The sequence below is a fragment of the Schistocerca piceifrons genome, chromosome 5 (assembly GCF_021461385.2).
Source record: "Schistocerca piceifrons isolate TAMUIC-IGC-003096 chromosome 5, iqSchPice1.1, whole genome shotgun sequence".
NCBI classification, from domain to species: domain Eukaryota; kingdom Metazoa; phylum Arthropoda; class Insecta; order Orthoptera; family Acrididae; genus Schistocerca; species Schistocerca piceifrons.
The window spans coordinates 540,863,057-540,887,164 of record NC_060142.1 but is presented as its reverse complement, the minus strand read 5'-3'; the positions used below and the strand labels follow the sequence as shown (position 1 = coordinate 540,887,164).

Sequence of the window (24,108 nt, the reverse complement as noted above, 5' to 3'; positions counted from 1 at the left end):
GATAGTACTTAATTTCATTGCGCTCCCCACCCCCCACCTTTCACTGTGTAATTACGCTGTGTAGTTTATTTCACGCTCAAGGTAAATTCCTGTACCGTTTATCCATCGTTTAGTGAAACTCTAATCAAGGTCTTGCCTAAAATGATGTGCAACTCTGAATGTGAAGTACTGCCTGCAATCCCAGTTCAATATGGGAAGAGAGAATTGGGCCAAGTGAAAGTACATTTGTTGTGATGGTACCCCTGCACAGTTAGTTGTCAATTTTTGTAAACAGCTGTTATTTCGTGTAGAAGTTTGATTCTGACATATAGAAAGTAAAATGTATTGTGAATAAGTATCGTGTGTTCTGTCCTGCGATACAAGTGAATAACTTTAAATTGAATGGCAATGATTAAATTCTGTAATCATCTAAAGCGCTGTAGAAAAACCCTGTCTGAAAGACTTGCTAACGTGGAATCGTTAGCAGCTGAAGAGAACGCATTCACTGTCTTGGAAATGACGGTATTGCTACTCGCTCTTTAGTAGTTCGTTACATGTGTGTGCTGTATGTAATGTCTGATACTTCAGAAAAATTGAAACAGATGAACCCCAACAGCATTGAAGCTGTTGGTGCAGTTTTATGGGTCATGAATTACAGCTCCATTGAATGAGATGCGTAGATAATTAGTTTTTTACCCCACCGGAAACCGAAAAAAATCACAAAATCCAATGATAATTCCTGCTGCGTTTGTTATAAAAAATTAATATTCGGTCCAGGTGCGGGGTTTTGTTTCTAATTAGTATTTAAGGATTCTTGCACGTCTTAAAATGCCACGACTCTTACTGTAGTGGCTTTCTGCTACGACATTTCGAAAGTTAAACAAGTATGACGCAGATTTGAAAAGAGTACAAATGCCACTTGTATTACAATAGAGTAATTGGATGAAGTTATGAGATACCCATGGGAGGCGGAATGTAAATTTTGAAAGTAAGAAAAATGCAATAATATGTGTATGCTAAAGCTGTTATTAACCTGAAGGTTGGCTGGAACAGCACAAGTGCTTTACTGGGTTTTGTCCTATTGAAGATGGTATGTTAGAATTGACTGTCACAGCTGATTATTGAAGGCTGTGGAATTTAACGTAGACTGCAGTGTAACTTGGTATTTTCACATTAACAAAGATGGCCATCAATGAAAGAAATGACTAGTAACAGACAGAAATTCTAGGACTGACCATGGCCGGCCGGTGTGGCAAAGCGGTTAAAGGCGCTACAGTCTGGAACCGCGTGACTGCTGCGGTCGCAGGTTCGAATCCTGCCTCGGGCATGGATGTGTGTGATGTCCTTAGGTTAGTTAGGTTTAAGTAGTTCTAACTTCTAGGGGACTTATGACCTCAGCTGTTGAGTCCCATAGTGCTCAGAACCATTTGAACCATTTGACTGACCATGTATCGAACCCTAGACCTTTAGATTTGTAGACTGGTTTATAAACGCAGAACTACAGAAAATACTAAGAGGCTCCTTGACAGTGAGGCAAACAGAAGCAAACTGACTGGTGGTTTTGTGGTACTTCCTGTCAATGAAACAACTTTATACCATGAAGTATTTTGTATTAGATAAGAAATTTTTCAAAATGTGTGTTGCCAGGAGATGCAGTTTTGTTGGGTTTTTGTGGTCATTGTACATGGAATTTTAGCCATAAGATGATTTTAAAGCCATCACTTGTATCCAAGTACAATTTTATTAGGAAGTATTCTGCCCAATACTTGGCTAGATGAATAAGTAAAAAATAAATAATTAAGTACAGCAGTTGGTGATTGTAACATGCCCTTCCAAAACTGGAGCCACTTGTTACAAATTCCTTTTAATTCTTCCTTGTCATCACATATTGTGTAATGATTCCAATTCATCACATACATACAGGAATGCTAGTCCAGCAAAGTATGCAAGATCTCTTCCATGTAGACTGGTAAATAGGAGATAGGGACTGGCAGAATTGAAGGTTTGAGGATGGGCTATGAATCATACCTGGATACCTAGCCACTAAGAGCTCTGCTTATGTAGGGCAAGTTTCCGGGTTTGGGTCTTGATCAGAAACACAATAGTAATCTGCTAGGAATGTTCAAAATAGGACTGATAGATTTAATCAAACTGACTCCACATATATGTGTAAATGAATACAGCTGCAAACATAGAACTATGAAAGGCATTGTGTTTAGCTCACTACCACATCTGTCTGTGTTGTACTTCATAAAATAGTAAAATACTGACCATAATCGTTGGCAGTTCTTCAAAAATTATTTGTTCTCATAACTACTTAACAAATTACATAATTTTGGCCACAAAATTTGGTATCAGTCAAATATTTTTTTTTTTTATTTTGCTGACCATTATTATCAAAAGGAACAGCACTTGAACCTTGAAATGGAGGCTATAGATATCCAATTTCACTTGACCTGTGAGTTACATCCAAAGGTTGTAATTCATAAGACACTTGTGCCACCTATCCTTGAGAGACATACTGGTTTTTCTGTCTAGACCCTTATCTGATTGGAATAATTGCTGAGCACAAATAGGTTCCAGAAAGGAAGACTGAAGTCCAGTTGGTGATGAGCCTGTTAGAGATAGCTCATATTGAACAAAAATGGGGAAGGAAACTGGCAAACACTCTTTTTGGAAAAATGTTCTGGTAATCATATTAACAGACTGAATGAAACCACAGAAAAGCTAAATCTGGATGGTCAGATGGGGGGCTGAGTCCTCTTGTAGTTTTTTAACCAGTGCAGCACCTCATGTAGTGTTCAAAGAGAAATTTTATGGTTCATGATATATTTATTGAGTCAGTATGAGTATGTACATCCATACTCTGCAAACTACTCTGAAGTATGTGGCAGAGGGTACTTCCCATTGTACCATGTATCACTATTTCTTTCAATTCCATTCAACTATGAAGCACCAGAAAAAAATTACTGCAACAGTGCCTGTGTGGCCGCTGCAGTTAGTCAGGTCAAAAATGAAAAGTGCAATGTAGAGCAGCCAGGAGTAGAAATGGCATTGTGGTTAAGTGGTTACAGTGTTAGACTGCCAAGTGGGTGAGTCCCCATTTTCTTTCTTTTTTTTATTTTTATTTTTTTATTCAAATTTGTGCCTGTGTCATGGCATAACATCCATTTGCAACAGCAAGGTGTAAAGTAGGGACCTATAATGATAGTTGATTGTGCACAACTACTCTATTAGTAGCCAAAAAGAATTGGCTTTCAAATGGAAACTGTGAAGTTTGATGAAAAGGCGACAGGTCAACTAAATATTCCACTGGAAAACATGTCTGGTGTGTCATACATGGCGTTAGTGACAGTACATGTGTCATAAGATGAGAATCTTTTATCGATGTCCCTAACTTGTATGACTGGCGAGTGAGAGAGATATGCCTGCTTGTTTGATATAGGTGTTCATGTGATTCTGACTGTGATCACTCCCAAGGAAATGATGAAAACATAACAGTTGATCAATAAGCTGCAACAAATGAATGCAACAGTTTCACAATCACACAGTTTCTCTGTGCTCTATCAAAACATGTTTTTAACATTTTTAAAGTTGTGTTCCGTTTTGGGAGTTTTGACTCTTGAATTCCTTTGTTGTAAAATAGTCCACACCATGTATTTGTTGTTTTCATTTCTGTGAGCTGTCTGGTATTTTGCCTGCTCACTATTCATCACATTTACTTGCAACGGTAATGTATTATTACCACATACTCATGGTTTATAACTATTGTATAGTATGACAATTGCCAAGACTACAGAAAGAGAACAAACATTTTAGTGACTGGATGGACAGTTTATAATGCTGTGAAAAAAAAAGAAGATAATATTAGGACAATGAAGTTTTGAACATGGTTCGCACACTTGGCAGTCCAACACTATGACCACTTATCCACAATGCTATTGCTGTTTCAAGCTGCTCTTTATTGCATTCTTGTTTCTGGACTGTTCGCTGCTTCCATTTTGTGTTCGCTGCTTCCATTTTGTATTTGCTAGTTCAAGTATCTTTTTAGCATTTCCATGATGCTCTCCCATGGCTCAAACCAACCTGTGACTGTTGACATTGCCCTTCCTTGTATACATTTCAGTATCCCCTGTTGGTCATGTTCAGTATGGGTCTCTCAGATTTGAGCAGAATTCTGAGATAAGACACCACAAATGTCTTGTAAGCAGTCTTCTTTGTAAACTGGTCGGATTTTCTCAGTATGCTACCAGTGAACCATAGTCTGCCATGTGCTTTACCCATGACTGAGCCTATGTTACCTTCCCACCTCACATTATTACATCAAGGTATTTGCTAGAGTTGACTAATTCCATTTGTAACTCATTGATATTTTCGTCATAGGATACAATGTTCAGGCATTTTGTGAAGTGTACTATTTTATGTTTCTGAAAATTTCAAGCAGTTTGGCAGTCTTTGTGATGCTTTGAAATTTTATCAACATGTGACCAGCTATTGGTGTATTTTTCTTCACATAGTACTTCATTATTCTGAACTGAATCACCTACAAAAAAAAAGTCTGAGGTTACTCTGTTATTATTATTATTATTATTATTATTATTATTTTTATTACTGCCAAGTCATTTTATTTACAACATGTACAGCAAGGGCCCTTCACACTTGCCATGGTCATGCTTGTAATTACCTCTACTCCTGCCAATGACACACTATCCAAGATAACATCGCTGTGTGAGAATCAGAGGAACACAACTCCATTTTAGGAACTTTGCAGGAGAGATGAAAGAAGGTATTTTAATATGTAAACTTCCTGTTTCAGTGGTGTAACACAAACTTTATTGAAAAATCTCTAAACCACCAAGGAATACACTTAAAAAGCTGTCAGATGATGATGTATCTTTGAAAATAATTTTTACTGATTCAAAGTTATTTATTGTTTAATATAGTTCTAAGGACATATATGATTATGATTCTAAGCGAATCAATCTAAACAGAGATTTTACACTTCACGTATAAACATTTGACTGAGAAAATGTAATATAAAAAGTTATTTTTCATATTAAAAACAGGCTGATTCCAGTTAAAATAAAAGCAGATTAGTGTATTTGTATACCAACATCACAACTCAATGTTCATTTTCTCACTAAATTCATAACAACCTTTGTTACCGTGGTTTGAATCTCCAGCTTTCTCTTCTTGAAGACTTGTGTAAAATATGTGATATTGTTCCTTGATATGCTTATGTGGCAAAGATCCAAGAGGTCTTTCGTTTTCTCCTCATGGAGTTCTAGTGTTCCATTGTACTTTGGTTCCACACAGATTGTATCAGAATTTTGAGATTTTCTTGAATTTGCAAACTTTTTAATTGTTGATCATGGAAATGTTTGAAAAAGATGTGATTACAACCAATTTGTGATACTGAAGCTGCATGACCTTAAGCCATTGTACTTAACTTCCTCCCTTGTCAGGTTTTGTATTTTTCAACCATTCTTTCTGCATAGCACTGAAATCCAGAAGTCCTTCTATCCCATTTCAATGACTTCATACTGCCTTTGTTTTGAAGCAGTCTGAACAACAAAGATTTTTTTTCAGCACTCTCTGTACTGGCATGGGCTGTATCACACTCCATCAAAGAGTGGCAAGGCTTAGGGGAGCATTGCTGTATCATAGGAGTGTTCAGAGTTTATATAATGTGAAGAAAATGGTGCTCATATTACCATTTTGATTTTGTCCTCTGCAGGTGTTGACAACAAAATAACCGGATGGCCATCTACAATCTTTGTAGTTCTTGAAATATACATGATGCTACTGGCTAGTTTTTCTGGTGATTGTTATGTGTTAAGCTGCACTGCAGCTCTCCTTTTCTTTGGCCTCAGAGTTGGTGGTGGTGGTGGTGGTGAATAATGAATAATCTGTGTTTCATTTTGGTATGTTATTATCTGATGAACCTGAACCAAACACTTTGAATTCATAATACACTTCTTCACTTTCCTCCTACAGTCTTTCCATATCAAAATTGTTTTGTATTATAGACGAGGTTTGACTATTCTTTTCTTCTCTAATGTTTAAAATAAATAAAAAAATGAATAGAAACCAAGTCAATCATATTAACAATCTATACCTCAATGAATGACCGTCTCCTAGATAAAAACAATATTAATTTGACTTACCTTTATTGGATGTTGAATTCCTTTCATTGTGGTAATTTTAATTCATCGCTAGATCAACCAGTTTCCTTCTTCTTGAAGTAATTTTATATCAAACAGAGAGTGCATACTGCCAGCATACTGGCATTAACCTCTGCACAGTGAACCCTTCAAGAAAATAAACAAAATATGACATGACAATGAAAGCAATATGGCCGCATTGACAATGCTTACAAAGGACAGCCATTGGTTTGTCTAGCATTTCTCCACTTGTTGATACCACAGGAGAAGTGAAATTGCTTGAAACGTAGTACAGAAACTGTCCCGAGAACTGACGGACGAACGAATGATTCTTCAGTGAGATGTGATGCGATATTTCCCACCTAATGTCACAAGGCTTGTTGTTACCTGCTACAAACATGTACTACTCTTTCAATCGATTGGTTGACTTGGGGGATGGGACCAAACAGCGAGGTCATTGGTCCCATCAGATTAGGGAAGGCTGGAGAAGGAAGTGGGCTGTGCCCTTTCAAAGGAACCATACCAGAATTTTCCTGCAGCAATTTAGGAAAATCACAGAAACACTAAATCAGGATGGCCGGACACAGGTTTGAACCATCGTCCTTCTGAATGGGAGTCCAGTATGCTAACCATTGTGTCATCTCACTCAGTTTCTCTTTCAGTACACAAAAAAATAGTGCACAAGTGCAAGAAAAAGATGATATGCAAAACAAGCAGATAATGGTCTCTGCTGGGGTTTAAACATATTTCCAAATTTTCTGCATAAAGTAAGGAGTTAGAAGAACATAAGTGACAATATGTCTTGCGGATCCCAAAACTGAGAGGAGCTTATTTGAGACAGTAGAGCGTAAGTGTCAATATGTCTGTCTGTCCGTAAAATAAACTCGCAACTTGCGGGTATGCAGCACATTATTCTCACCAGGAGGAGAGAGAGAGAGAGAGAGAGAGAGAGAGAGAGAGAGAGAGAGAGAGAGAGAGAGAGAGAGATGCATCATTTTGACCAAACATTTAGCTGATTACCATGGAAACATAAGTTTAAAAAGTTGAAAATCACATTTGGAGATACATTCCTCTGTCTCTCACAAGACAACATGCTGCATCTTTCCTACCAAGAAAGCCTCAATCCACCCACAAGTTCCACCTGATATCCCATTATGCTGTACTTTCAATAATAAGTGTAGGTTTCTTACTGAGTCAAATGTTTCGAATACTGTATTTAACTGATAGCCTTGTTCCATAGCTTTCAGGATTTCATTTGAAAAAAAGTGTGAGTTGGGTCTTGCATGAGTAGTGTTCTCAGAATCCATGCTGTTTGACACTGAGGAGATTATTCTGTTAGAGGTTACTTCATGGAATTTGGGCTTAGAATATACTATAAGATTCATCAGATGAGTGTAAATATGTTGGACATTAGTTATATGGTTCTTTTTTGATATCCTTGTTGGCAGATTCAAGCTGTGCTTTCTTCCATCTCCTGGCAACAGTTTTTTGTTTGTGGGATCTACAGTAAGTTACAATCAAAAGAGATAATAACTTGGCCACTCATTCTGTATAGAATCTGATAAGGATTCCATCAGAACTTGGAACTTTGTTCAGTTTTAAGAATTCCAGCCATTTATCACCATCACTGACATTAATATTTGTATCACTCAGTTTTGATATGGTTTCATGAAAAGGATGTATTTGTACTCACTGTAAAGAAGAATGTTTAGTTGCAGAAAGGCACAATGAAGAGACTCTTACACAGTAAGCTTTTCGATAAAGCCTTCTAAGAAAAGAAAACACACACACACACACACACACACACACACACACACACACACACACTCATTACATTCACACAAGCAAGCACACCTCACTCACATATGACTGCCATCTGTGGCTTCGCTGGCCAGAATGCAGAGGTATCACATTGAATGCAAGCAGCAATCCGGAGGGTATCGGGGAAGGAGGAGGGATAACAGGGTATGAATGGGGGGAGAGGAGTTGGCACTGCCTGGCAGAGCATGCATGGACTAGATGGTAGCTGGACTAGGCTGCCAGTTGCAGCGTTGAATGCTGTGGGGGAGGGAGGGGGGGAGCCATAAAGGAGAGGAGCAGAGAAGGGGAAAAGATCGGTTGGTGTATTGGCAGAGAGCAAAGTATGATGAGGGTAAGGGGATGTAAATTGTGAGGTGGTGATAGGACAGAGGGGGTGGAAACTGTTGTGGAGGAGGACAGAGGGGGTGGAAACTTTTGTGAGGGGTGTGGGGGCTGTAGGGTACTGTGGATTGAGGCTGGGATGATTGCAGGAGTGGAAGATTTGTTGTAGGAATAACTCCCTTCTGCAGGATTAAAAAAAGCTGGTGATGCATGGGAGAATTGCACTGTTCGGACTTATCCTTACAACATGTTCTCTGTTCCCTAAATCATCCCAGGCTCAGCTTATGGTAACATGCTATCGCCGCGCCCTCCACCCAACAATTTCTGCCCGTTCTGTCCTGTTACGTTGTCCCAGTTCACATTCCCTCTCCCTCATTGTGCTTCGCTCTCAGCCAATACACCAACCCATCTTTTCCCCACCTCTGCTCCTATCCTATACTGCTCCATGTTCCCCTCCCCTGCCCCCCTCCACCCCCACTTTCCCCATAGCATCCTGACAGTGTGCCTGGCAGTCTTGTTCGGTTACCATCTAGCTCCTGCACACCCTGCCAGGCAGCACTGATTCCTCTCACACCCTCCCTCCAATTCATACCATATTATCCCTCCGCATCCCCCCCCCCCCCCCCCCCGTGTGTGTGTGTGTGTGTGTGTGTGTGTGTGTGTGTGTGTGTGTTTTCGATGAAGGACTTGGCCAAAAGCTTCCATCGTCTGCATGTCTGCACCTCAATATGTTATCCTTATGGTGAATAGCAATCTATCCTTTTTACAATATTGCTGAGAATTAAACTGGACAGTACTCCTGGATCCTCCTATACATTTCAGTAAGAAGTTCACCGTTTTTGTTTTTGCTTTGCTACTCTCAATTTCAGTCTCTGTGTAATCCCTGAGTGTCTGGACACTAACTTGAGTGCCAATAACAGTCTTTAAATCTGACCAGAATTTTTTTGTGTTTTGTGAGAAATCTTTTGATAAGATTCTGCTGTGATAGTCACTGAAGGCATCATTCCCTGCCCATTTGAAAGCCAAACACACCTCATTTAACATTTCTCTATAGTCCTACGCCTTGTTTTATGCACATTACACCTCTACTTGTTTCCTTAGTAGTTTCTTTGAAACTACTGTATACAGTGGGTTCCCTTCTATCATAAACTGTATTAATGTGTACATATCTAGTGAGTACTTGGTCAACAATTATTATGAACTTCAGGTACAGCTCATCTTCATGCTCCTGCCCAGAGCTAAATGCTTCATGTTCCTGACACATGACACTGTTGCTTCTTTATCTAGTTTAATGAATATTTAAATCTTTTTACTTGTTTTAATTGAGCATTTTACTTTGGTAATCATTATTACGACAATCACCTTATGGTCACTGATACCAGTCTCTGTCTGGAAATCCATAATAATAATAATAATAATAATAATAATACAATACTCTCCTATTCCCTGTGTTAAGTATTTGCCACAGAAGGTATGTTAGTATTCCTGAGGGTATTTTTGGTCCATTGTTACAACTACAAGAAAATGCATGTTGTTTTTTTTCCCCCCCACCAGACACGTTTTGCTTTATTGAGGTAAAGCATCATGAGTGGTCTGTAATGAAAGATATTTACAATTTAATTTGTTTTTAAGGAAAAAAATAGTTTGTTTTATGCAAATTTGATATAAAATATGGAGTAAAATGAGCAGCAAAATGTGCAATATGTTGGATTGTAAAAGAACCAATAAAAATTAGCTGTAAAGAGAACCAATAAAAACTAACAATGAAGTGAACAGCAAGATGAACAGCTGAATGAATATTAAAATCAGCAATACAAAATGAACATTAAAAATACAATAAAAGGAACAATATATTTATATTATTAAGTTGGTGCATAAATTCGTAGCCTTTTTGTTTTGCATGTTGGTGTTCCAGTCGCAATGGGTTTATTTATTTATTGTCATTTTATATTTGTAGTTCACTGTTCCTATTTGAGTTTACATGTTGTCATTTGGAGGTGTTAGTGGAGATGCTAAAAAATGAAATGCCAATGGGGAGAAATTGGTACATTTCCATCAAATTCTTGTGTTTGAGTTCAATAAAGGGGTGACAGCAGTGGAGGCATCCAGAAAGATATGCCCTCTGTATGGGGATAATGCGAGTGGACAGAGCATGACAAGAAAATGGTTTTCTCATTTTGAGGAGGATCATTTTAACATTAGTGACTCTCCACATTCAGGAAGACCGGGGTTTGATGAAGATCATTTAAACGCATTAATCTGCAATCATCCACATCAGGGTATTCGAGAGCTGGCAAACTGTGATCATTCCATCAATGTGCAACATTTTCATGCAGTGTGGAGATTCAAAAATTGAATGAATGGGTATCACATACCCTAAGCCAAAATCACAGACATCAGCAGGTAGTCATATATGCATCTCTGATTGCTCGTTATCAATTGGCTCGTGAACAGTACTGACCGTTCCTACCCCGTATCACTACTGGTGACAAAAAGTGATGTTTTTGTGCTAACATGAGGAAAAGAAAGCAGCAACTCCCAATACAAAGATCTGCATACATCCACAAAAAATTGTTTGCATCTGGTGCATCACAACGGTGTATACAACAAATTGCGTCCCTGAGGTGTAACCATTACTGCTAGCATTTATTGTCAACAATTGATGTCTCGCAGACACAATCCAAGAGCAATGACCAGGAAGACTGCGTGAACTGATACTGCTCCACAATAATGCCCACCTGCATTCTGCTAGACTGACCAAAAAACACACTATACGGAAGTTGGGTTGGGAAATCATTCCAAACCCATGTTATTCACGTGAACACCTTTTCCGCTCTCTATTGAAAAACCTTCAAGGAACTTCCTTTCCGGCCGAAAATGTGCTCCGAATATGGCTTGATGAGTTCTTTGCCTCAAAACCACATGATTTCTACAGTCACGGAATCAAAAAGTTACCCCAGCAGTGGCAGACTGTTGTAAATAATGAAGGAGAATATATTATTGATGATTAAAGGACTCTGTTATATGTATCTGTTGTCTTTATCAAACTTATCAAAAAACACTAAGGACTTGTGCACCAACCTAGTAAAAAGTTGACGGTGAACTAAGGAACATGGACAACAAGCATAACTTGTAGAAATTAATGTCAAACCATCCAGCATCCTTCAGTTCTTGTACATCGACGTTTGGTCTAGGGTACACCTTGATGGTGTAATCACTCACAATTTGATCGGTTGTTTGGTGCAGAGTGCGACATGATCACAAGAATAATTCTCCTTTGTATGAAAGGACAATTCTTTTCTACCTAAAGAGCTAGCTTATGTACTCGCATGTTAATTTTTAATTGAGTTTTTTCCATCTCATTATAACTGGTAGAGATTTATTGACTTAATTAATTCTTTCTACAAACTGAATAATGATACAAAATTAGAACAGAATATTCCCATAAGAGCCAGAAAAATATTTATTTGGATTTTTAGTGTTGTCATAAGAGATATAAGATTGTTATGTTTCAGGAATGATGAATTACATATTTCTATTTACTGCTGTACTGTTGACATCCCTGGATGCAGTGGTTTCACAGTATGACTCTGTAAGTGAGAGCTACAGGTTGTAAAATATATATTTGTGTCTGTAAATCTAAAAATTTGAATTCATGCTAACAGTGTGTATTTGACATTCAATAGGGTGTAGAGAATGAACTGTCAGATACACAGGCAGAGAAAGAACAGTACGGTGATTATACAGAACTTGGGAACCATCATACTTCCCCTGAAAGAGGATCACCATGGCGACATTCTCCCTACCAACAGAAAATACCTGATTCGCAGCTGCAAGGATCAGAGTCTCAGAACACCTTGGCACACTCATCACTGAGTGATTCTTCAACAGCAAAAAGTCGTGAGTAACCAGTGAATAACTGCATTTTGAAATTGTTGGAAGGGTGCATGCATAATTCATAAATATTGATTACTTAAGCTCACATGCTCCAAAATAACTGTTGTATGAAGAACTTTCTGGAATGCAACACTCCTTTAAGGGCAAGAAAGTGGGTTTGAATTGAAAAACACAATAAGTCAAGAAAGAAAAGATAAATCTATTATAATGATAAACCTGGAATATTAAAAAGTGATTTTTATTTTGAAAATTTTGGTTTTTTTCTCATTATAGACCCCATTAAGTGCACTTAGTTCATTTTTTCTACCTTTACTCTTGTTTGCTAATGACTACATCAAACACCCTAAAACTAACTAATTAAACTATTAACTAAAGGAAGACTCTTGGTTCAACAGCTTGCGTGAGCAGCAGATTCACAGAAAGTTGCAGGGCAGAGTAAAACTTTGGACCAATGTTCACTTGTTTCAGTTCAGTACTAACCTTAGCCCAGAATACACTAGTATCATTGTCACCATTCTGTGTTATCTTTGCTCTGCTGAGTATTGTTGTGTGTGTTTTTAACTGCACATGCTGCATGTTCATACACAAAAGCAGATGAGATGCTAAGCCCAGTGCTCACTGCTAACAAAGTCAGACTACATTGCCAGTTAAGGAAAGCTGTCACTGTTAGTCTGGTATATTCCATTCATTTCAGTTCAGCTAGCCCCCACAGCCATTGTGCTGAGAGTGTTCAAGGAGTTTGCAAATAATATTCGTCACACAGTGCAGGCTTTCATGGCGGGCACTTGCGCCCTTGGTGATTTTTGTTTTATGGCCATGGTCCAATGTTTTGTGTCACATCTAGAGGGTAGTGACATTAAGCTCTAAAACAGTAAAGAAAGATGTTAAAATTCTGAACAAACTGTTCATTATCATTCATGAAGACAAACACTTAACTTGTGTAGTAGATGTGGCCAGTACGTGGCACGGTACAGCAGTGAGCGTAAATCCACCTTTAACACAAAACTCAGTGTCTACTTCTACACCTATGTACATGCTCCACAAGCCACCTTCCATGGTGCACGGTGGGGGGGGCACCCTGTTGCACTGCCAGTCATTTCCTTTCCTGTTCCATTCATAAATAGAGTGTGGGAAAAACTACAGTCTGTATTCCTCTTTATGAGCCCTAATTTCTCATATTTTATCTTTATGGTCCTTATGTGAAATATATTTTGGCGGTGATAGAATTAGTCTTCAGTCAGCTTCAAATGCCGGTTCTCTAAATTTTCTCAGTAGTGTTCCTCAAAAAGAATGTGGTCTTCCCTCTGGGATTCCCATTTGAGTTCCTGAAGCATCTCTGTAACAGTTGCATGTTGTTCGAAGCTACCGATAACAAATCTAGCAGCCCACCTCTGAATCGCTTTGATGTCTTCCTTTAATCCGACCTGATATGGATCCCAAACACTTGAGCAGTACTCAAGAACGGGTTGCACTAGTGTTATATATGTTTTCTCCTTTACAGTTGAGCCACTCTTTCCCAAAATTCTCCCAGTAAACCTAGTTGACCATTGGCCTTTTTCTTACCTACCGTTCCCAGCAGTGCTCATGACTCTTTTGTAAGTTTGTAACTCCCACAGGTCCCCAAGCTGTTGCAGTCCTGTCTTCCTTCCCAGGCTGCATTTCCTCCCCCTTGCCCCTACTTCCCCATCCTTGCTCCTCACTCCTACACCACAGCCCTGCCCCCTCCTCCCCCTCTCTTGGTGTTTTTACTTATGTTGACCTCACTATCTACCTGGTTTTCTGTATTCCTTATGGTTTTGGCTCTCATTGCTTTTCCTCTTTCATCCTTTTTGGTCCCTCTTTGAGTTTTGACTTCCACTTCTTAATTTTCTGTCTACAGTGTGAGTGATTTGAAGAACAACTCCCTCCCTAGTGTCAACCATAGCACAGATTTCTCTCCCCATTCCTTCCTCTCTGTCTTCCCTGCATTAGCTCCCTTCTGTCTTGCTAGGTCACCAGCATGTGTAGCCAGTCCATGTGGTGGGGCTGTTATGTACCCATCTGGGTGGGGCCCCTGGCAACACAGAGATCACACTTGTGATACCTGAGCTATTGCCACCCCATATATGCCTAGGAGGGTTGCTTGTCATTCTGAAGCATAGGAATTACTGGCAATGGCTGCCATGCCAGATGGCCCTTGCTGTGGCTGGAGAGCACCCATGGGGAAAGCCCTTGATTGGAGTGGGTGGTATCAGGGCTTGCACTTGAAGCACATCAAGCTCCAAAAATCTGGCCTCCTCTTTGAGTGGTAACAGATCATTTAATGCTTCTTATTATTCCCCTACAGCCTTCCCTTCCCTGGCTACACACTGGAAGGACTGTCAGGCTCTCCCTGTTGGAGTGAGACACTTTCCCCTGTACTAGGATGGACAGGGACAAATTTACTACGACAGAGCTACAATTTTTTTGGAAAATATGTAAGACACATTTGGTGTAGTGGAGTCTCTCAGTAAGATGTGGTCGGGGTCCCTAGTGGTGATCAGCTCCATCCACCCACTCCCCCCCCCCCCCCCCTTAAGCTGGAGCTCTTTGTGCTTGGTGATGTCTTGGTGTCTATCACACATCACCTGTCTCTGAATATGGTCCAGTGTCATGATTCCATGATTCATAGGCAACTCATCCTTCAGACTGATGAGGAACTAGGCTAATCTGGAACGATGTGGTGTTCATTTTGTTTGACGTGTGCAGTAAGGTGATAAGGACAACTGCATTGATACCGGCACCTTCATTCTGGTTTTCGAGGGAGGTCAGGGTTATGTCTTATTAGTGTGACATGAAGCCATACATCCCACCATCAATAAGGCTTTCAATGCTTATGTTTTGGGCACGTGTCTTCCCGATGTACGGGGGACTCTCTGTGTGGTGACTGTGGACAATGATTCCATAAAGGGAGCCTCTGTGTACTGCCACTTGTGTGTGTAAATTGTCATGACCGTCACTCTACACAGTCACCAGGTTGGCCAGCTTGCAAGAAATAATGGAAGATATAAGAGTATAAGTAAGCGGACTGTCTGTCTTACATTGAGGCTCATCAAAAATATGACCAGCTCTACCCCGTGTCGATGACTTCAACTTTTGCCTATGAGACGTTGCTTCCCCCTCCAACCTCTTCCTTACACCAGTCCCATCCTCCTCTCCTCTCCCGCTCCCCTGCAGTTCCCACTCCCTTCCCGCCAGGTGCTACTCCCACTTCCCAGCCAAAGAAGTGCCCCCCCCCCCCTCCCCCCACTTCCTCAGTGCCCACCTGTAGCCCCAAGGTTGCCCGCTCTCTTTCGGTTCCAGATCTTGCAGCCTATTCTCTCTGTGTGGCACCCCTACAGGTGCCTCACCACTCTTTGGTGAGTTCAGGCTTGGCTACCACGGTTGCCCAGCCTTTTCAGCACCTTTTCCCTTCCTTTTGCATGTCTATCCTCCTGCTGTTCTTTTTCCCTTCCCATAGGGAACATGAGTGGGATATTAGGGGAATGTGTTCTGAAGTTTTAGTAGCCTGACATGAGAACAGTCTCTCAACTGTTTTCTTCTTCATTCTCCATCTCTCTTCTTCATTCTCCATCTCTACTGTTGTTCCACAACAGGTAGGTTTCGCACATGCCCCAGGGTACAGGCCAGGCCGACGGAGGCGTGATTGCCTGAGCTGTTATTTTCCCAAATTGCCAATTTGTCCATCTGTCAGGATTTGTGAGGTGTGGAACCCCTCCCTCAGTTGGTAGGAGCACACCATTGGAGATTTTGGCAATCATAAGGGATTTTCTCAGAATGAGCCAATCACCATCTCAGTCTACACCTACTAAACGTAAACAGAATGAGGCTAAAGATTCAAAGAAACTCTCAGCTACACTTTGGTTCCTCATAGTATCACTTACTAAAGGAGGTCAGTCCTTTGCTACAGTTAATCAGTTTATTATTCAGAAAAGTGTTGATGAAATTGTAGGCCCTGTGAAATCTTGCTGTTGTTTACATAATGGAATTTTGCTTTTGGAGACCAGTTGTGATTTTCAAGCCCATGTCATGAAAGAGGTTGATGCAACTTCAGTGCCTATACATCCCATTTTTCTCATGTTTGATCGAGTAGTGCTTCCATTGAAGTCATCAAGGTCTGACCGTACATCCCAAACCGGATGTGTTGCTACCAGTGTCAACATTACAACCGCACTCGTATGTCCTGTTGGAACTGCCAAATGTGTTACGTGTGGTAGGTATGCTCGTGAGGGCAATTCCCCACCTCCTCCACCCACTGTATCAATTGCAATGGCAACCATGCAGCCTCATCCCAAGAACGTCTCCTGTATCTTTACGAGCAGGCTGTCCAGGAGATCCAGGTGAAGGAAAAAGTATATTACCTTGTCACTCACAAGTTGTTGCATAGCCAAAAGACCTGTGTTTTACCATCTGGTACTTACAGTACTGTTCTTGCTACGCCTCATTCCGTAAAGGACACGGCCACGCAGACTTGCAACCTTAAATTCAGCAGTGCAGTTGTAAAATCGTCGAGTATCATGGTAGCATCCCCTTCTCATCCTCCTCCTCCTCCTCCTCCTCCTCCTCCAGCTGTGCAACAAGCCAACAAATCTTCACCTCTGGTGGCAAAAGCACCCGCTACAAACCAGCAGGCTAGAAAAATGGATACTCCTGCAACTACTTTTTATGTTCCTCCAACCAACAAACATCTGAGTCTTTATCTGCCATCTGCAAAGACTCTAAGAAATCAAACAAAGGCAAATAGTCTTTTCCTTCCTGGAATTGGAGATCCTCTTCTGCCGTGACACTGCATGATACCCTCACTCCGCCATCCTTCATGTTTCCAGTGCACATGGCCTACCATTTTTCTACTCTGGAATTGACTAGCCAACCCAATGAGAAAGCCAACGCCTCTGTAGATTTCATGGAACAGATTCTTCCTGCCTCTTTGCCTTGAAACACTGAGTCTTCGAAGGCTGGCACTCCGCAGCCACTGAGGTGACAATCCTTCATTTGTTCCCTCCTCCCCTTTCCCAGTTATGTCTCTCCTCCAGTGGAATGTTTGTGGCATTAGATCCAACAAGGAGGAATTACGACTGCTCTCAGAATCACAGCATTCACTTGTTCTTTGCCTCCAAAAAACAGAATTGCATCCCTGCAACCACTTTGATCTCTTGCATTTCCTTCTGGTCCACTTTGACCTTCCCCCCCCCCCCCCCCCCCCCCCCCTGCGAGGGGGGGGCATTCCATCTCATGGGGGGGGGGGGGTCACGCTGCTCATCCGAGGTGACATTCATAGCCAAACTATCTCACTGAACACTCGGCTGCAAGCTGTTGCAGTCTGCATTTTCCTTCCTCATTTCACGTTTTCTCTCTGTACCGTTTACATCCTTGCATCATTTATTGTCACCAAGATAGACTTCCTCCATCTTATTGGGGAACTCCCTCGCTCCTTTGTGTTGCTTGGTGACTTTAATGCACAGCATCCCCTTTGGGGTTCTTCAAGAGCCTGTCAGATAGGTGCCCACTTGGCTGACTTTCTCAATCAACTCAACCTCGTCTGTCTGAACACTGGAGCACTCATGTTCCTTTCAGACTCCACACATACCTATTCCCATTTGGAACACTTGTTCTCCAATTCCCAGCTTGCCCATCATCTCAAGTGGCCCTTTCTCTCTGACACTACTCGAGCGACGATTTCCCGTGTTCTACCCGTTTGCTGACTCCACCCATGCCTACCTGTAAACCCAAGTTGTAGCTTTCTAAGGCTGACTGGAGGCTTTCTTCATCACTGGCAACCTTCAATGAACAACATTTCGTCAGTTGTGATGACCAGATAGAGTACATCATTAACTTTATCCTTACTGCCGCAGAATGTTCTATACTTCACATTTCATCATTACCATGCCTTGTACCAATCCCCTGGTGGTCTGAGGTATGCCGTGATGTGATCTGCACTCAGAAGCGTGTTCTCTGTGTTTTTTAACCTTCATTCTACCATGGCAAACTGTACTTGTTATAAATAGTTGTGTGTGCAGTGTTGTTGCATTATTCGCAATATCAAAAACACTAGCTGGATTTCATTTACTAGTTATTTTTACGGTTCCACTCCTGCTTCTCTTGTATGGGGCAACCTCCGTCGGTTCTATGGAACCAAGGTCAGTTCCCAGATTTCTGGCCTGACCAAAGCAGGTGATGTCATTGTGGATCCTACAGCTATCTCCAGTACCTTGGTTTGCTATTTTGTGGAGATTTCAAGCTCCACCCACTATCACCCTACCTTCCTCCCTCAGAAATGAGTGGAGCAGGCTCGGGTGATGCACTTCTCCTCTCAGAATTGTGAACGCTACAGTGCCGCCTTCACTATGGGGGAGCTAGGTCATGGTCTTTCATCCTGATCTTACGCCCCACGGCCAGACAATGTTCACATTCAGATGTTGCAGCACCTTTCTCTTGCAGACAAGCACTTTCTCCTTCATACATACAATCACATGTATGCAGATGGAAAGTTTCCCAGATGCCCATAAGACTCTACTATCACATCCATACCTGGTAAGGACAAACACCTTCCTTCTAATAACCACCCTATTTCTCTCACCAGCTGTGTTTGCGAGGTGATGGAATATATGATTTGTGGCTGATTGGTATGGTGGCTCAAATCTCACAATCTACTAACCAATGTAAAATGTGAATTTCGAGTGCGCCATTCAGCAGTTGACCATCTTGTGACTTTGTCAATCCATGTCATGAACGGTTTTCTGTGGGAATACAAGACTGCGGATTTTTTTTTTTTTTTTTTTTTTTTTTTTTTTTTTTTTTTTTTTTTTTTTTTTTCATGCATCTCCAGCGTCTGTTCCGTTGACAACTTTGTGACTTATTGCATTTCTCCACAGACTTGTCTCCTTGAGCAGTGTCTTCAGCGATGTCTCAATCACTTTTACTCGTGGAGTATCGACAATGGCTGACAAAATCATTTGTATGAATTTCTGGCAATGCAGTCGGTATCTTCCACCATCTTTACATCTTGACCTGTTGCTCTTCTGTTTGCTGAAGCTACAAAATTCCTGGGGCTGATACTTGATAGAAAACTTTCTTAGTCCTTCCATATGTCTTACCTGGTCGCACGCTTTACCCAGTCTCTCTTACGTACTATGTGTTCTAAGCGGTACTTCCCGGGGAATGGATTGGACCACCCTCCTCCATTTTACTGATCCCTTGTCCATTCGAAACTAGGCTATGGGTGTTTTGTTTGTTCATCTGCACACCCACCCATCTTATGCTGTCTTAATACAACCTGTTTGGCCTGGTTGAGAGTCTGTAAGCAGAAGCTGCCAAACTACCACTATGATACTGGCGTGATGTTCTCCTCTGTAGGTACACATTAAGTTTGTCTGCCGCGCACAGCTACCCATCCTATGACTTTTTTCTTCATGACTATCTTGACCACCAGTAGGGGGCCCATCCGTCTTCTCTGTTACCTCCTGTAGTTTGCTTTCAGCTCCTACTCCAGCTAACTTCATACTACCTGCCACATTCCTTATGTGTGTGAACCCTTCACCAACTTTGTTTTGTGTGGTGGCCTGTGTTCATCTTAGAGTTCACTCTTTTCATAAGGAAACTATTCCAGATTTGATCTATTGCAGAAAGTTTCTTGACTTCGCACACAACTTAGTGACAACATCTTTGTGTACACTGATGGCTCTAAGACAGACTGTGGTGTCTGGTGTGCCTTCATCGTTGGGATCGATCATATTCGGTACCAGCTTCCAGAACACTGCTCATGTTCAACATCTACAGCAGAGCTCTTCCCCTCTATCAGGCCACCCAATACATCCGGCAACACGGGCTTTTTAATTGTGTCATACGCTCTGATTCTCTCAGCACCCTTCAGAGCCTCTGTGTGCTGTTCTCAGTCCATCCCTTAGTGCATCAGGTCCAAGAACACTTCCATTTGCTCACTGTTGAGGAAGCCACAGTGGTGATCTTGTGGGTTCCTGATCACATCAGTCTGACAGGAATTGAGCCTGCTGACGCTGCTGCCAAGACTGCAGTCCTCCTACCTCGGTTCACTAGCTCTTTCATCCCTTCAGTGATCTCTGTGTTCTATCTGTTGGCAGATGGTGTCACTTTGGCATCACCACTGGTCTTCTCTTCATGTGCACAAGCTCTGGGGAATTAAACCACTCCCAGCAGCTTGGCCAACCTCGTCTAGGTCCCCTTGCCATGAGGTCATTTTTAGCTAGGTTGTGCACTTGGTATTGTCATTTATCCATTGCTTTTTGTTAAGTGATAATCCCCTGCCACATTGTGCTCATTGTCATCAGCCATTGATTGTTCACCATTTCCTGACCAAATGCCTTTTTTGAACCACTTATGTTCTCATATACATGGTGAAGAAAAATTTGCACATTTGAACTTTGCAGAGCAATTCCTTACCTATTAGCAATACAAAAATGTCTCTCAGAAAATTTCGTCCTGTGCGTATTTCTGGCAATAAATCGATGATAAAGATTGGCAATCTGACAACACTGTAATCACATGTACGGTAACTACCTCTTTCAGCATATAGGAGTAGTGCTGTGCATTTAGTGTAGTGGATAGCATTTTGGGTTGGCATGCAGGAGATCGAGGGTCAATTCTGAGTCAAGGCGAATGTGTTTTTATTTGACAAATGTAGTCTGTATGGTAAGGTATCTAGACTCTTAATCATCATACAGTGGTTACAGTGGGTCTTCTACAAAACATTTATGCTTACATATTTTGAGCACAGAAATGGAAGTACAATTGTTTTCGTTGATCAGCTTTTAAGGAAGCCTTTGCACGTTGTGGATGCGAGTTGTTTCACACCACTGCATCTACTAGATTCCAGTGATCTCATTTATTAGTACCAACTACTATTCTTGCAAAGTACATGTCCATTTTATTCGTTATGACCTTACGTCATCAGTAAGGCCAGCAATATGCTTTGCAAATGGTTTCCAGACATATACTGCGTAAATGTCAGAAACATGAGGCTTAAGAAATGGTGTATACTACAATACAATATAACAGAATGAAACGGGCAAATAGAAACACATACGCCCCGATCCAGAATCGAACCCTTGACTTCCTTCATGCTAACCCACAACACTATCCACTGCACCAACTGCACAGAACTTCTACTATATGCTGACAGAGGTACCTACCGTATGTGTGATTACAGTATTGTCAGATTGCCAATCTTTAATGTCCATTTACTGCCAGAAATATGCACAAGACAAAATGTTGTGAGAGACTTTTTTGTATTGCCAGAATGTGAGGGACAGCACTGCGAAGTCAGAGTGCACAAATTTTTATTCACCCTGTATGTTTGCCGTCTGAGTTACCAGCTGTTTTAACGAACGACGCGCAGGCTGTGGAGTGCATTTCATTTTTTTTTCTGCTGAAGCAATGTTGTGAAGCCCATTTACTCTTTGGTTCGGGACCTCTCCTGTCTCTACAGTGTATTTTGTGGATGTTTCTACACGAGGAAATCTGAAAAGACAGCTCACTTTGCTTCTGTCAGTTGTGCTTAATGTATAGACAAATAAGTTCTTTTACTTCTTGATATTCTAAGATTGTGGCATGGTCACCTCCCCTTAGGTGCCATTTCCCTCCTTGCAACCTGAGTCTGACATCTTATTTATGTAGGCCCCCCATCATTGTTGGTTACAGATGGTGACCCAGAGGTGTGATTGGTGCCAGCCCAGCCCCTTCACCTCTCATTTGGATACCTGCTCTGTGGTTATTCAGTAGAACTGTAATGGATACTACCATGACCTTCTAGATTTGCAATCCCTTATTGCCTTTTACTTGGCAGCTTGTGTCTCCCTCCAGGAATTTCGTTTTATTGATGCCCACTCACCAACCCTTCGTGGGTTCCATGCTTTCTGTCGAAACCGGGTTGGCCCTTTGAGGGCTTCCAGTGGTGTATGCACATCGATCTGTACAGATATTTTTAGTGTGTGGATCCCATTTCATACCCCATTGGAAGCGGTTTCTGTTCGAGTCCATTTGGACTCTGCCATCAAAGTTTGCAATTTCTATCCCTCCTGACAGGCCACTCACATCTGCCCCAACTGCTCTCCTTCAGCAACTCCCCCCTTCTTTTCTCCTCCTCCTCCTTGGAGATTTTAATGCCCATCATCCTTTGAGAGGCAATGGTTCTTCATCTAGTTGGGGGATCCTCTTTGACCAATTTCTTGTGGACCATGGCCTGTGTTTTCTTAATGATGGTTCTCCTTCTCATTTCAGTGCTGCATATGGCACTTTCTCTGTCATTGATCTTTTACTCTCTTTTCCTCCCCTTCTTCCTTCCTTACACTGATTGCCGCATGATAACATCTGTGATAGTGACCACCTTCCATTGATTCTCTCATTCCTTTTCCACCTCTTAATGACTAGGTTTCCCTACTGGGTTTTCCATCATGCTGATTCGTCTCTATATACCTCCCAGGTTATCTTTCCACCTTCTTTGTCAGGTTGTATTGATGAAGTTGTCCGTGATCTGTCAGATAAGATAATCCGTGCTGCCAGCATTGTCGTTCCCCACTTGACAGGCTATGTCCACATATGGTGGAACATGGCTATTGCCACCACTATCCCTGATCATTGTCATGCCTTGCAACGTCTTAGGTGGCACTTGTCCTCCAGCGATCTTAATACTTTTAATTGTCATCGCGCCAAAGCCCGTTACTTAATCAAACAGAGCAAACCGATATGTTAGTTAAGCTTTGTCTCCTCCCTAGGTTCTTCTGTCCCTTAATCATGAGTATGGACTCTCTCAATGGAGAGACAATATTGTGGTTCCTGTCCTTAAGCATGGCAAGGTTCTATTGTCCCTTGATAGTTACTGGTCCATCAGCCTGACAAATGCCCCTGCAAGTTACTAGAACAGGTGGTAGCTCATCAACTTAATTGGGTCCTTGAATCTCATTACCTTTTATCTCCTTACCAGTGTGACTTTCAGGATGAATGGTCTGTGATCAATCATCTGCTTTGATTGGAAACCACAATTCAGTAGTCCTTTTCTCAGTTCTGCCATACTGTCAGTGTCCTTCAATCTTCGTAGGACTTATGACATAACTTGGCACGATCACATCCTCCTTATGCTCCATGAGTGGTGTCTTCTGGGCCCCCTCCTGATTGTTATTCACCAGTTCCTGTCCCACTGGTCATTCAGAGCCCGGGTTGGCTGTTCTCAGCTCTCTGTGGACTCATGATAAAGACATTCTGCAGGGCTTTGTATTAAATGTCCTTCTTTTTCTAACCACTATTAATGGACTTGGGGCATCTGCTGGACCATTGGTCACCCCTGCTCTGTAGGTGGATGATATTTGTTTTTCGGCTAGCTCCCACTTGGTGGCCTCTGCAGAATGACAGCTCCAGCGTTTCATCTGATGTGCTTCAACATGAACACACTTGCACAGTTTTCAGTTCTCTCCCATTAAGTCGAGGATGGTGCATTTCTGTCACCTTCCAATGGTCTGGAGCTCTGCCTCAATGCCAAACAAGTGACTGTGGTCCCCTAGTTCCATTTTTGGGTCTTCTTTTTGACAACAAGCTTGCTTGGTTCCCCCATATCCATCATCTGAATGTTGGCTGTTTTCGTAAACTCAGTGTTCTTTGCTTCCTTGTCCACACCTCTTGGGGCGTGGATGATTCAACCCTTTTCCGTCTTTACCAGGCATTACTTCTGTCCTGTCTGGACTATCATTGTCAAGTTTATGGATCAGCTGGCCCTTCCACACTGCTCCTCTTTGACCCAGCTAACCATTGTGATATGTATTTAGCCACTGTTGCATTTCTCACTAGCCCTGTTGTTAGTATTCTAGTTGACATTGGTATTCCTCCCCTTCTGATTCAGCAGTCCCAGCTCCTAGTTTCTTATGTTATCACTATCCACTCTTCC

The 24,108-nt window shown here is 41.6% G+C and overlaps 1 protein-coding gene across 4 annotated transcripts in view; it reads left to right on the top strand.

Moving 5' to 3' along the window:
• Positions 1 to 24,108, top strand: part of LOC124797866 (peptidyl-alpha-hydroxyglycine alpha-amidating lyase 1) — a 97,944-nt gene that overhangs the window by 513 nt on the left and 73,323 nt on the right. For 2 of the 4 annotated variants that reach the window (XM_047260942.1, XM_047260944.1), the window contains exons 2-3: positions 11,801 to 11,877; positions 11,972 to 12,185. In XM_047260942.1, coding sequence (XP_047116898.1) covers positions 11,801 to 11,877; positions 11,972 to 12,185 — 291 coding nt within the window. The other 2 variants (XM_047260943.1, XM_047260945.1) reach the window with 2 other exon arrangements.